The sequence below is a fragment of the Ovis canadensis genome, chromosome 5, assembly GCF_042477335.2.
Source record: "Ovis canadensis isolate MfBH-ARS-UI-01 breed Bighorn chromosome 5, ARS-UI_OviCan_v2, whole genome shotgun sequence".
In the NCBI taxonomy this organism is placed as follows: Eukaryota; Metazoa; Chordata; class Mammalia; order Artiodactyla; family Bovidae; genus Ovis; species Ovis canadensis.
Window position 1 is genome coordinate 40086834 of NC_091249.1, and position 15113 is coordinate 40101946.

Sequence of the window (15113 nt, forward strand, 5' to 3'; positions counted from 1 at the left end):
ACAAAGATAGAATCTGAACCAATCTGATCCAAAATAGGGGTTCTTTTTTATACAGTGTACTCCCAGAATGTACCAGATGCCACAAATAATAGATGTTCCTCATATTTTAATCAAACCTGGTTGATTTTTATGAGATCAACCAGGTTTGATCTCAAAGGAAAATGGATCATATCACTTTGATCCCCGAAAACAGAGGCACCCACAAGGGCCTGAATTCGCCCACGGGTGCACACACTCATGTGAACATACATTTTGTAAAAAGGCTTTATATATTCTGAAAGAAATCAACAAGGTCAGTTATGGGGGAGGAGGGCCTTACGCTAGTACTTCCAGCTTGAATGACCAAAACTGAACTTGTAGTTTCCTTAAGCTTAAATTTAGGATATTTCTGTTCATACTGAGGCTTACAGGATGGAGTTGTTCTACCGCCCCTGATGGGAAGATTATGAAGAAAGAGGGGCTGATCTAAATTAGACACTAGAGGAAAGAAAGCTATTTCATCAAAGAACTCTACCCACAAAACTTTTGAAGTTGGGGAAATAATTCAGAAGTGATAAACTGGGATTACTTTGGAGAAAAGAACTTAGTATCTTCCAAGAAAGATGATAATATAACAATGAGTCTAATTTCGATTCTCAGCAGCAACATAAATACACAGTGAAAAGAGCTATAAATTTGGATTTTTGCAGAATCTGAGGCATGGAACACGCTTAAGATGGAGTTTTCAATCAGTTGCTTCATTAGTATAAAATGACAACTAGATAACACTGGAGAAATAAAGCATGAATCATTTCTCTGTTTGAGCTTAGATGGAATGCAATACGTGCCTTTAATTTTACTAGCATCTGAAAATACACACTGGCTGAAAAGGTCTTGATTAAATTAAGGTTACACTTTATTATTACATTCCTCCAGGGTAGGGTGCTTAGAAAATTCCCCTTCCTGGTGCAGATTGTTTGACTCCTTCTAGTTCATGCTAGATTGCATTGGGCCAAGGTCTGCTGGCAGGGAGCAAGTTCTGCCAGAGGACTGAAGCCCAGGTTTCCATGATACCATCCTCAGTGGGGAAGGAATGTGCAAGTCACGATTGTGGTTCTTATCTTCCCACCCCTCTTAGATTAGATACAGCACAGGCAAATGCAACCCCATGTGTCCTTGTCTTGAAAAAACCATGTCAATCCTTTTTTTTTGATCAGTACTTTCTTAGCTAGAGGAGGGATTTTGAAACCATTACTAGAATAATATTAGCTTGAAACCACTTACTGGCTTTGTGAATTTCTCATCCCTTAACAAAGGCTAATTCTTTGTTCTCTAAAGTTTTCAAGCCCTGCTGCTTTGGTCAGAGGTGTTGGCTTTCGCTGTTGCTGAGAATTATCTTTATCTCACAGAACCAGAAATCAGTCCCCTTATCCACTCTATGCACAAGAGCTTATAATCCAGAAATCTAGAAACATGGTGTGATATTACTCAATATCATTTTCCATTATACTGATTCAAATAATACTGTGAATCTAAACTATGTTTATCTCAACACAACTCTATACAATAAAAATTACATGTTTGATGCTAGTCTGCTGACTCAACACCAACATAAAGAATTTCCACCATATTTGTTACATGGCTTTTATTTATAAGACTGCCAATAGCTTTAGGGAGAGTATTTAAATAAAACATATCTACCAGTCAAAACAAAAGGAGTTTTTAATCAGCTACTTCATGAATATAAAAGTTGCTTATTCATAATCATGAATCAGAATGATTAAAAACTCACCAAGGTCACGCAAACCCCAGGTGTTTCTTTGCCTCCTTGTTCTGGTGGCCTGGCTGAACTGTGTGATGCTATGTCATAGCTCAAAGGGAAAGAATGGCAGTGGGAAGGAACGAGCTTTTTCCTTGCTTACACCAAACTCCCAAGGGCCTTGTTTAAAAGGCGGTACCCTGGGAAAACTACCAACTCCTTCAGGCTCTTCTCCTTAATGGCTCAGGTATCATGGGACTCTGCTCCCCCAAATTTGTATTTAGTGAGAAGGAAAAGATGTCAGTCCACATCTACTGGAGATTGTATGTGACTCCCAGACCAGGACCAAAATGCTCCAAAGCCTGCTCATTTTGTACTAGTGACAAATGGAGCTCTAATAAGTAGCTTATTTATATGCCTGTTTGCCTAGATTTCTCATGGTAACTGTGTCAATATGGTGTAAAATTTTTTTTTTAAAGAACTGTTTTGGGTTTAATGTATGTCTTTGAAACAAATTACAGCATACCCTCCATATGAAGAACTTTGAGTGTGCTGGTGACATCTTGGTAAAAAGGATTTAAGGCAGGATTTTAGAAGGGATCTATGTATGTAAGGAAAAGAATGAAAAGAGTTCAGGTTAGGGAAAAAGAGAAGTTTGTGTCATCTAGAGGCATTTAGGGGGCTTCCCAGGTGGCGCTAGTGGTAAAGAACCCGCCTGCCAGTGCAGGAGACAGAAGAGACACTGGTTCTATCCCTGGGTTGGGAAGACCCCTTCGAGAAGGGCATGGCAACCTACTCCATTATTCTTGCCTGGAGAATCCAATGGACAGAAGAGCCTGGCAGGCTACAGTCCATGGGGTCACAAGGAGTCAGACACGACTGAAGAGACTTAGTACTCATGCAGAGGCATTTAGAACCTGCAGTATTTGGGACTACAGTAAAGGAAACTTGGTATAAAGGTATCATAATGACACAAATATTTATAAACATTGTTACATTTAACAATTAATATTAACAATATGTAAGAAAATGCAGGGTTAGTTTTCTTTTAAAAAAAATACTAACCTTAGTGTCTTTTCCAAAGACCTTGGAATGAAAACAAATCCAGTTTTCTGAGACAAAGAGCTTCCCTTGGTATAATATTTCTTTCTGTAGAGCACACGTAAAACCTGGGAAGATATACACAGGTATAACATCATTTACAACTTCCATTTAAGATGAAAATTGTGTGTATCTGTTGATGACTCAGGGATGGGCAGAGATAACACACTCATATGCTCAAAAGATCTCTCCCCTGTTTTTCAGTTATCTTTAGTGGAATAAAGCTATGGAGATGAGAGTTTGTTTTTTAATTCCAAGTCTTACAAACTTCAGTATAAACATCAAAATAGAAAGGCAAGTGTGTCATTGCAGATGAGAGTTCAGAACGATGTTTCAAAAATCTCTGTTTGGGAAGGCATGTCACCCTTGTGCTAATGTTGACACTGCTGCCTGCCCCTCCTTCCCTGGGATGGTCATAATGACTCTTTTGAAATAGACGGTCTCATTGTGGGAAGAGCACATGACCCACACCTTCCTGTGTGGAGATAATGGCAGGAACCCAGCACGCTGCCTTAGCATTTGTGTACTGAGGGAGGCTGGAATGGAACCCTGGGTCCCTCTGCTCCCAGGTGGAGCCAAGCAGCTGCTGAATGGCGTGCTGGGTTGGGTGTTTAGGCGTGACCGTTGAGCCCTGAACAATGCAGGGGTCAACATGTCTGTTGACCTAGGTCTGTGTTGCCTTCTTCCGGTCTGGTCTTGCTTGGTCTTGTTAGCCTAAAACAGCACAGTCCAATCACAATGCATGTTAGCACGAATATGGAAGGCGAGGACATTCTGGAAACCTCTGGGATAACTCTGTATCACATGGAGGGAGTCAGTTCCCCATTCTACTCTCTTATCTCTCAAGGTGCTGGGTGAGAGCTGAGTGAGGTCAGCATTACGGTCACGTCATGACTTTCAGAAACCTATGCCCCTTGGTGATTCAGTCCCCAGACTCTTTCACCCCCCAAACCAATTAGCATCTTTTCAAAGCAGGTCAGAACTTACTCTGTCTCAGGGGTTCCTCCGTGGGGACATCTAGAAACAGTTTGTGGAAGTGCATGTTTGCTTTGTCCTGCAAGGAAGACAAAACACAGACAGAAGTCCCTGCTCTCAGCGTTCTTGTCAAACATAAGCAAATTTTACCTTCAGTTGAAATCATATAACAAGTCTCCCCACTCTTAAATAAAGAATCTTTAGGAATTCCTTCTCCCTGATCTTATAGTCTCCAACACAGTCCTTCAGGGAAAAACAGTGGAGGTCACAAAGGTTTCATTTTCCAATGAGATTAGTGACCTGATGACTGGACATGTATCTATAATCATGAAGTAGCTGGTGGGCAGCCTTCTGCAGAAGTGGCTGGACGAGGGTAATAAGAAATGAGGTAGAACTGACAGAAATCTCACCAGGCAGTGAATCCCAGGGCACTCAAGATCCCAGTGAGTACTCTCAGAAGAGGGTAGTGGTTAAAAGCTCTGTATCAGATGACCCTGAGTTTAAGTCTTGGCTGTACCTCTTCTGAGGTATGTGATCCTGCCCTAGTAACTTAACCTCTCTGGGCCTCAGTTTTCTGTACCTGCGTCAGAAGGATGTCCTAGGGCTTAAATGGGGGTGATGTATCTCCAGGACCTGCTACTGGGTTTGTCCCTATCACTATTACTGTGGTGAAAGTATTTCCTTAACCAGTGTTGGGGTAGATGACAAATAGGATTTCACAAGAAAGATTTAGCTCTCCAGGGCAGTAGAAGGCCCAAGAGTCTGAAATGCTACAAATCACTTCATCTTCAAGGAACCTGTTTCCAGTTATGATAACAGCAATTTACAGCCTGTAAAGGGCATTCACAAAACACCACTCCCAGCTCCACAATAACCTGGGAACTGACGTTCATACTGCACAGTTCAGGGACCTGTGCCTCAGGGATACCTGGGGACTTAACTGGCTCCACGCATCTACTAAGAGGTAGAGCTGGGCCCTCTGTCCACAGGATCACTCTTCTTCAAAAGCATCCAGCAGGCAGAATCTTATGAGCAGAAAAGAGATACCACAAATTGGCCCTTGATGATTTATTATCTAAACTAGAAGTGGTCTCAATGGCATAAATGGTCCTAGTTTTGCCATAAAGGTGATTCATATGACAGACAGTCCCCTCGAGACAACTAATTCATGGATGAACACTTCACATAAAGTAGGTTAGCTCAAGCTGCTTCTTGGAGTACGTCTGGCATCCAAAAAGTTCCTTCTGATTAAAGCTAGATGTTGTTCTAAAACTTACGGTTACCAGTGGGGAAAGTGGGGGTGGGAGGGAGGCATAAATTGGGAGATTAGGATTGATATATACACACTATTATAAAGAAACAGATAACTAATAAGGATCTACTGTATAGCATAGGAAACGCCAATACTCTGTAATGGCCCATCTGGGAATAGCATCTAAAAAAGTGGATATATGTATAACTGATTCACATTGCTGTTCAGCAGAAACTAACACAACACTGTAAATCAACTATACTCCAGTAAAAATTTAAACAGCTAGGTGTTCTCTCAGAGCTTTGCTGAGATTTTCTTGTTAATGGCTATAGTGAGTCTTGGCTGCATGCTTGATTTAAAAATATCCTCCTGGGCCATGAAATCTTCAAAAATGTGGATAAAAATCAAATTTTAAAAAGGTAGGGACTGATCTAAATTAAACATGACATGAAGAACAAATGCAATGCATGGCTCAACTGGATTCTAGAGAGCGGGGGAAAAAACCTCTGAAAGACATGGATCACTAGGACAACTGTGGAAATTGAAAATGGATTTTACATTAGTAATATTTTCATAAATTTACTATTTAGTTAAATTTCTCAGGTGAGTCAACAGCTTCTTGTTCTAGTTGTTAGGAGACACATATTCAAGTATTTTAGGAGTAAAGTATCAAAAAACCCCAAACTGTTGACCCCAGTATGTCATACTCTATGACACGGATCTGTCTGGGTATATTCTTCTGGAGAAGAATCATAACCCTGTTCCAGGTTTTCCTCCTCTGTGTGCACCTGGGAGGCCTTCTATTCACACAGATGCCTTATAAGACTATAACTGCAGGGTAAGGATGTCACAGTTCTGCTGGACTTGGCTAATTATTAGACAAGCACATGAATCTGGGTTGGCCCCTGCTCTCTGGGCGCTTGTCAGAGTACAGGGCCACAGTGCAGGACTCACTACCATTCAGCATACGCTGGAAGGTCAGCTGGGAAATCCAATGTTCTCTAAATCTGTACCTGCATTAGGCCTGGCCCTTGCGTTCCTTCCTCCAGCTGGCTTCAAATCAATGCCCCTTTAGCCCTCTGAGACGATCCACATCTCATTCCTAAATTACCTGGCTTGAAGATGAGGACTTTTTCCTTTCAATCTTAGAGTCATTCTTGCTTTCAGTTTTACAGTCGCTTTTCTCATTTGCTAAAGGGGCACCATCGAAACTGGATTTTGACCTGAGGAAAGAAAATCCAGGGAGTCTATAAAATGAAATTTTTTATGCTACCCACTAACTTTATTACTACATCTTAATTATCACGCCAGCTCACAACAAAGCCTTTCATTGGTTTTTCTCTTCTAGATATCAATGATCACTCAGTACTCTAAGGGCATTTACCCAGCATGTGATGTGGGTGACGGGGTGATTTCAGCAGCTGGTCATCCCAAACTGCAGAAATCATATCTTATGGAAGAAAGAAGTATTGATCGAGCTGTGAAAGTAATTATATCATCTCAAAAGTACTTCAAGCAGTATACAGAGTAGTACTGGAGGCCAATAATAGAAGCTGCAGCTCTAGTTCAATCCAGGAATATTTGGTTTCAAAATGCTGTCAATGCTTCACAAGTGTTAACTGAGTGAGGTGCTGCGTTAAATGCGTCAGAACAGACAAGACAGTTTTTATCCTTAAGGAGCCTGTGCACACATCAAGCATCTCTTTAAAAAGGCAGTATGTGATACAGCATCAAAACAATGCCTATCACAGGCGTTAGGAGGAGATACAGAGACGATAAGCCCAACAGCAGGTGAGAGAAGAGACCAACAGGACAACTTGGGTTTAATATACTGGGCCTAACAGGATGAGCAGGAGCCGGGTATGAGGAAAAGAGAGACAGATCATCACAGAGTGGGAATAAAGAAGGGAAATCATGATAAAAAAGACCGTTTGGAAGTCCCTCCTTCGTTCTCATAAGGGCAGAGGTCAGAGCTCCCTGACTTCTTTCCAAAATGACTCCAGTCCTGCTTCTCCATTTGGGGAGCATCTGCATCTTCAACCATACAGCAAAACACAGCCATGTCAGTGTGGATTGAGTGCATGACTTTCAGAGGTATATGCATGAACAAGTTTCGTGATACAATTATATAGACTTTTTCAGTTTCTTGGGGGGAATATGGCACATGAAATTTATGATTCCACAACAGGATTCTTTAGATCAAGGTGCAGTTAAAAACAATGTTTGGTTCAAAGTGAATTTAAGAAGACTCTTAAGCATTTGGGGGGGGGGGCATATGGGTGTGACCCAGAAACAGAAATGAAGTTAGAGAGACTTTAGGCTCTGGTTTTCTCAGCTATGAGGCTATGGACCATGCAATGTCCCAGGCCTCTGCCAGCCCCAACAGTTTGTGTCTAAGATACCTATCATTCAATTCAAGGCACAGAGATTTGGATTCAACTACTGGCCATTGAACCAATTTATGGATACAAATGCCTTTAGAATTCTAGGAATTACTTAAAAAGAAAAACAACTATGAGTAAACATTTGCACTCTACTTGAAAATAAAACTGTTTTTACAAATGTCAAATTACCTATTATTTATATTAGTGACTACTTTGAATTTATCACCTCTATTGATTCAAATTAATAAATGTTAATGGTACTGTCAAGGCAACGATCAGACCTTTCAAAGAACTACGGGCTGTAAGCAAATGCGACAGCAGGGCAGCTGTGCCCTTGGTTCCAAGTGGCACAAGCAGAAGGGTTTGTCTGCACAGCACTGGCCTGAAGTAAGGGTGGGAGGGATGTTCATTTACACACATGATTTCCTTGTGCCTTTTCGACTTCTCACTTCTTACAAATGACTATGAGCAGGACCTGAAGCCTAGTGCAAAAATTTTTATTCAAAAATTCAGAACTTCCAGACAGTGAGAGCAGAGCCTTCAACCAAGTGCAGAGCTCTCTGCACGACACAGATCACACGTTGGAGAAGTTTCACAAGCCCTGGTGCTTGGTGTAAGACGATGAGTGTATTAGTCTCCCATAAAGCCTGGGGAAGGTGGAGTTACATGTGTAGTGCATTTCAGAGCACCTGTGGCAGCCAGTCAGTGGTGCTGGAAGTGACAAGAAACCACAGGCTTGATGTCTTTGCTGAATAAGGCAGGATGCTCTGACAGGAAAACAGCTGTAGAAAGAACGGTTGAAAGTGACATGCATCAAAACAGACTTGCAGAAAAGACGGAGAGAGAATTGGGAGTGATAGAAAAGAAAAAGCAGGGGGCAGAGTAAAGACTTATACTTGGTCCTGAGTGAGGAATGGATTAGCAAGAAGATGTGCGCTGGGGTAGCCAGGAAGGAAGGGAAAAGTAGGAGTTATTGAATCATCCTTTAGCAGAGGCCCAAAGTCGTAGAAGGCAGCAGTTCTGACAGTTCTTATAAGAGGAAGAGAGCTATCACTCCACTCGGTGTAGATGAACGGTCAGAGTTACTTGTGATTGATTGTTGGCTTAACCATTTTCCTTTAAGGGCAGAAAAGCAACTTGAAATTCCTACTTCTTCCTTCCATGTGAAAAAAAGCACATAATTGGTGCCCCTGAGAGTAATGGGAGCAGAGGTCCACGTCTCAAACCTCCTCTCTCCTCACAGCCCCATGATCAAACTGAGCCTGGTTTCCAGCACTGGCCCCTGGAAACAGGCAGTGCACACCCTGCCCAGGGATCCCAGGCAAGGTTTTTTCCCCTCCTCTCATTTCTGCAGCTGTCAGGGAAGTGAGACAGCAGCTGTGCACACCCATAGGCTGAGCACACAATTCAGCTGGGGTGGCCTCATCAGTAACCCTGCCAGTCTTTCCAGGTGCTTTCTAACTCTGTGCCAGAGAGGGGGCCACCCAGGCTTTATTACGTAGCAAAATCAGTGCTTAAGAAAGGGGCAGAAAGTTTGCAGAAGCCTGGGGCAGGAAGGAGAAGAGCTAGGAAGAGCTCAGAGAGAAAGCAGATGCCAGTGCCTGGATGTGAAGGAAAAACACCTCGCTTCTTTCTCAGGGGTGTTCCCTGCCTGTAGGAGAGCTTCCGTCTTAGCCGCCACCATACAACTAGAAATACCAGCTCTTTCCAGCAACCCCTCCCTCTGAAAAGCCAAAAAAATGGAGGGGGTCATGTGAGGACTCACCGCAGGGAAATGGTTCTCTTCTGGTCCTGGGGCTCGGCCTCGCTGGACGGGGTGGGAGACAGCGCCGCTGGTGACCTGCATACCTTCTTCCTCTCCTCCACGCCATTCTCAGCCTCTGAGCTGGGGAAGAGAAAACGCTTCACCTTAGACATCCAGGGTGGGGAGGAGGCAAAGACGATGACGTGACCTCACTTTTCTGAGAGTGGAATGATCTTCAATCCTGCGACAGGCTGAAGTCAACAAGGACAGCTGTGCCCTTCCCATCCCTCCATTCTGGCCCCTCCACTGGTGCCAGAGGAGGAGGAGCTCTGGGTCATGCTGGCTTCAGATACACCTGCAGGTTTATGTGTGGGTAAATGTCCGGCTTTGCAGGGACTCGCAGGCTCCCAGGTCTGTGGCCCATGAGCCCTGTACTGCCCGGCTCAGCCCTGCCCAGCACGGAGGTGGCAGATCACCTGGAGGCTGGGAGGGCCTCCTGAACCTGCTCACGTGTGGCCTCCTGCCAGGTGTGAGTTGTCTCCCGGGAGCCCCCACCCGTTTTGTTTGCACTTACGTCACTTATCACCTTTTGTTGTAGTCCTACAGGACTTGGCTTGGGTGGTTGCTAATTTCACCAAGTGCCTCTCTCAGCAATTACTATCTCTAATCCACACCAGGCTAGGTGGGAATTACTACCCCCATTTCACAGAGGAAGACCTGAGGCTCTTACTTGGTGAATGACTCGCCCCACTTCATAGAACTGGCAGCTGTCTGAGTTGGGATTCAAACTCAGGTCTGTCCATCTGAGAGGTCTTTGTGTAGAAGGCCATTCTCAAATTTTCTTTCTTTGCATTCATCCACCCTCCCAGTTCAGTTCAGTTCAGTTCAGTTGCTCAGTCGTGTCCGACTCTTTGCGACCCCATGAATTACAGCACACCAGGCCTCCCTGTCCATCACCAACTCCCGGAGTTTACTCAAACTCACCTCCATCGAGTCGGTGATGCCATCCAGCCATCTCATCCATCCCCCCAACCACCTATCTATCCTCTGAGCCCTCTTACTAGTTCTGTGATGTGGCAGCCCCAGGCTGGGGTGAAAATCTCACTGATCTTTATATTGACCTCAGGGTCTAGGACAGTGCTGGTATGTAATCATGCTTAATGGGCTTTTGGAAAACTAGGTCTGACCTTGGTGAAAGAGGGAGAAGAGGGGACAGTAAGTCAGAGGGCCGCACACTGAACCATTAATGGATGGAGGAGGGCCAGTGTGGTGAACACAGGAAAAAAGTTCCCACAACCTAGTCAAGGAAATTGAATAAACCAAAAAAAGAAAAAGAAATCCACTTGAGAGTCCCTCTTGAAGTAGGGAGACAAGGTGTGTGTGGAACTTCAATAATCCACTTCAGCATTCCTCCAAATATTTACCAAGTTCTCTGAAGGGTCAGATTCAGGCCCATCCTGCACAGCACCTTTGTGGACTCAGAAAGAGCCATGCCCAGTCAAAGGCACCCAGGAAAAGGTGCTGTCTGTCTGACTGTAGCCCTGTGGACACATGGCCTGCCAGAGAAACAGTGCCCCTTGCTCTGGGCAGAAAGAGCCCAGTGCCAAGATGTAGAGGAAGCACTTTGCTTACTGTGGTCACTTGCCAGTGTTGATCAATATGGGATTGACAATTATTGATTCTCTAATGTCTAAAGCGGAAGTGCAATTCATCTATGGGCCAATTCAATTTGGGGTTTTTGTTTACTCAAAGATGCTAAGGAAACTCAAGCAAGCTAATTCCTAACATGATTCTTGGAGGCACCCTTTATCCCAGAGGTCGTCTTGTCAGCAGCAGACTCTAACAGCCAGAATCTGAAAAGCAGAGACTTGCCTGTGCTTGAGTGAGGAGGGCGCAGGGGAAGAAAGAAACCACTTCCTCAGTGCCTCTCAGGCACTATAAAGTTACCGTCAGTGAAGCTAAACTCTCACTGACAAGGCAGATGAAATAACAGGTCTCACTTAAATCATGAAAACAAGGAAATCAGTTTAAAAAAAAAAAACAACAAACAAACCAGAAACAAGAAGATAAGGTTCTTTCAAGGACACTGACTATAAGAATTAACTGGAAAAAAAAAAAAAAGCCAAGTCAATGATCCTTTTCTCTCAACAAATGCTTGTTTATGGGTCCCTACTGGCCCTGCTGGTGAGACGGATAAATGAGTTTCAGTTTTAAGGAAGCAGAGAAGCGGGAGAAGATGCTGGGAACAGGGGATCCATCTTCACCTGGTATTAGCAGGTTATTTCTTCTCTAGTCTCGAACCCAATTTAAGCATCAGTTATGGGCCCTGAAAGCTTCTCAGTAGGGAGTTTCTGAGCAATTGCCATCTGATAGACAAGGGTGGCAATGCTTGGGAGATAAGACAGACATGCTTATACTAACCAAGCCTGACTTTACCTGCTAGGCAATAGCATATGTATTACCAGCTACCACACTGAAACCAGTGATGGTTTCAATAATACACTGCCACACACTGTTACACAATCTATAAATTAAAAAAACAGGTTGACAATCCTTATCAACAGTCTGATATTCCTTACTTCCTAGACCTCATTAGTTTGATGATGAGTTGATTCAGACTTCACAATGTTTCAGAATTAGAATTTTTATGTGGAGTCCACTATTATTCCACCTGGAAAGTCTCTCTCTGAGTTTAGAGTAAACTCAACACCTCTCTCCTGTCGTATCTATCTCCCAGGCTCTTTGCCTCTCCTGCTGAGGCTGTGTTGTACTCAGGCACCATCACATCTCAGTGATGATTAGGTTCTGTCTCAGGTGAATGATTATACTGTATCTCAGATACATGCAAACAAGTGCCTCACTTTGGTTCAGTCCAGGAAGCTGTGTTCCTTCCTAACTACAGTGATAAACCTGTGTTTGTCTCCCTTCAAGTTAAATTAGTCTAAGCTTGGTCATAAAAAAGGTCACTAAATTCCTTTATGGTAGTACCAGTGAGATAGTTTTACATCCACTATCATTTAAAAAACTCCCTGATTATCATTTCTCGAAACCAGTCTTGCCCAACAAAGGTTAAGAAGTGACTTGAAGATAGCATATGTTTCACCAGAAAATAAAGTCCTAGAAATCGGACGGTCATGATTAAGGGCAGGTCTGTGAAAGCACGGTGACACTGGAACCCTGTGCTGAAAACCAGGCTGCCCCTGGACTTGCCAAGATCTGTAGCCTCAGACTTGTTCCTAGTATGCTGCCTGCTTGGTGACCCCGTGGCCGGTGGGCAAGAGTGGCAGTACTTGGGAAGCAGAGGAATGGGCTGTAGGGACAGAGGAGGACTCTGGGGACCCCTGGGCTGTAGCCATATGGCAAACAGAGCGTCATAGTAACCGCAGCAGAAAGCAGCGTGGGGTGCACAAGGCGCAGGAGCTGGTGATGGAAATCAGTACCTCTCCAGGACCTCTTAGCCTCTCCCAAGCGCAAAGCAAACTCAGTCTAGTCTGGGAGCAAACTAGATTTTTGTAAGTCAGGAAGAACGGTCTTTCATTTACAATTCTGATGCAAGTATATCTTTATCTGGAAAATTTACATTGTATTTATCTACTGACATATTTATTCCTGAAGAGGTACTAGAAGCACAACAATACAATTCAAAGTTACAAACGGAAAAACAAACCTTTCTTGTGCCCACCCCTGTTTTGTGGTCACCCCGTTTCTCTCCAGAGGCACCTACTGTTCCCAGCTCCTGTGTATCCTTCCGGGGAATCTGAGTGCATACGAGTGTGTGTGTTTTAAGCACAAGTGATAGCATGCTACGCTATACCCCTGACCCCTTTTTTTTCCAACTTACGATTCTCTGGTACTCTTTTCCTATTAGTACCCATATAGCTTCCTCATTCTTTTTAATGACAGCATAGAGTTCCACTGTAATGTTTAACAATAATTTAACCAGTTCCTTATTTATGGGCATTTGGGTGATTTCAGTCTTATCATAAATACAGACATTACTAAGAATGTCCTCATATGTTATGGGTGAATACATCCATGGGATAATTTCCTGGAAATGAAACTGCTGTGTTAAAATGTACACAAAAAAATTTTTACAGTTACTGCCAAACTGCCTTTAGTAAAGGTTTTGTGACTCACACCCATAATATGTATCAAGAGTTTACACATTTCTACCAAAGTGTTAAACTTAAAAGAATAATCCAGAGTGCCTAGCAGGTACCTAGCACAGAGCATAACAACTTTACCAGTGACTAGTGTTAAAGTTTTCTTTTTAAACTGTTAAAATTTTTGATCTCTGCAAATGTGAGACAAAAAAAAAAATCCCATTATACTTTTGATTTGATTTACATTTCTCTTCTGATGACTAAGGTTGAGTGTATTTTCATATGTGTGTTCTTTATTTCCTGTTTTGCAAATTAGCTGTTTGTATGTACATTTTGCCAATTTTTCTGATGGGCTGCTGATAAAAACAATTCTGATCATAACTGCATCAGCAAATTCTTGGCAATATCCTAGAATTGACTTTTTAAATAAATACACACTTAGAAAAGTTAAATGGATATTAGAGGTCAGCATAATGTTAAAATAAAACATTAATGACAAATTAACTTTTCCTTTTTTCTTGATAGGCTTACTGGCAGATTTCAAAAAGAAAAGCCAAAAATATAGTATTCTTTGGTTTTAGCAAAACCTGTGATGAAACCTGACAGGCTTTCAGTTCAGGATGGAGAACAGGAGCACAGATGTTTGCCTCTTCTTTCTGAGGCCTGTTAAATGAGAAATAATAATCCTGCTTACAATGATGGTGGGAGACTGTCCACAGAAGAGTCATTTCCCCACATATCTGGAAAATGAAAGCGAAGTACAACATGAACTCATGCGGCAAAGCAGAGGCAGTTGCATTTTAGAATTTGGGCATCCATGGAAGACAAGAGAATAGTAACCTGTTTCTCAGTGTCCAATAAGGTGCTATAAGAGGAGGATGTAAGAAGTGTGGAAAACATTAAACAAAATTAAAGGTGTGTGTGTGGGTGCTCAAATCTCTGCCCATCCTCCACCTCACTATCACCCTCTGCCTGACCTCAACACCAAAATGTCAGATAGTCAGCTGCTCAGCTTGTGAGAAAAAAAAAAAATTTAGAAAGGTTGTTAATTTATTTTTTTAATATAAATTTATTTATTTTAATTGGAGGCTAGTTACTTTACAATATTGTATTGGTTTTGCCATACATTGATGTGAATCCGCCACAGGTGTACATGTGTTCCCCATCCTGAACCCCCCTCCCACCTCCCCCCATCCCATCCCTCTGAGTCATCCCAGTGCACCAGCCCCAAGCACCCTTTCTCATGCATCGAACCTGGACTGGTGATTCGTTTCACATATGATAATATACATGTTTCAATGCCATTCTTCCAAATCATCCCACCCTTGCCCTTGAAAGGTTGTCAATTAAAAAAAATGAATAACTTAGCAGCAGAAAATCAGGGTACCTAGTTTGGAGGCTGAAACCCCAGAATAAATCCTTTCTCTTCTTTCCATTTTGAACAAAGTGGTCCCAAGCTAAGTACCAATTTCCTACCCATGTTCTACTGAACTACGCTAATTCCTCATCTGACCCCCCACCACCCACCAGTCCCTCATTCTTACATATGAAATGACAGTAAAGGATTGCTAGACCCTTGAAGAAAATCTGAAGTCTCAAAGAAAAGACCAGGATAAACTAACAAGAAGGTAAAACCCCTGGAAAACTGACTTCAGAAAACAAAAGAAAATAAACAAGCAAACAAGAAAAACAGAAACCCAAAACCTTCTAATTAATATCTTCTGAGAGAAGACAGAACTCATAAAACAGACCACAGTATTATGCAAAAGGACTGAGTTCAAATCCTTAATAGCCTACAAAGCACTTGCTGATCTGC

The 15113-nt window shown here is 42.7% G+C and overlaps 2 protein-coding genes across 6 annotated transcripts in view; both read right to left on the minus strand.

Annotated features, from left to right (window-relative positions):
- Positions 1 to 15113, minus strand: part of LOC138441134 (large ribosomal subunit protein uL16-like) — a 790661-nt gene that overhangs the window by 438720 nt on the left and 336828 nt on the right. The gene's annotated exons all lie outside the window — the stretch shown is intronic.
- Positions 1 to 15113, minus strand: part of GRAMD2B (GRAM domain containing 2B) — a 122497-nt gene that overhangs the window by 20356 nt on the left and 87028 nt on the right. For 4 of the 5 annotated variants that reach the window (XM_069589533.1, XM_069589532.1, XM_069589534.1 and 1 more), the window contains exons 2-5: positions 9216 to 9335; positions 6178 to 6289; positions 3827 to 3893; positions 2804 to 2907 (exon numbers count right to left, since the gene is read on the minus strand). In XM_069589533.1, coding sequence (XP_069445634.1) covers positions 2804 to 2907; positions 3827 to 3893; positions 6178 to 6289; positions 9216 to 9335 — 403 coding nt within the window. Of the gene's footprint in view, positions 1 to 2803; positions 2908 to 3826; positions 3894 to 6177; positions 6314 to 9211; positions 9336 to 15113 lie in introns of all 5 variants that reach the window. The other variant, XM_069589536.1, reaches the window with a different exon arrangement.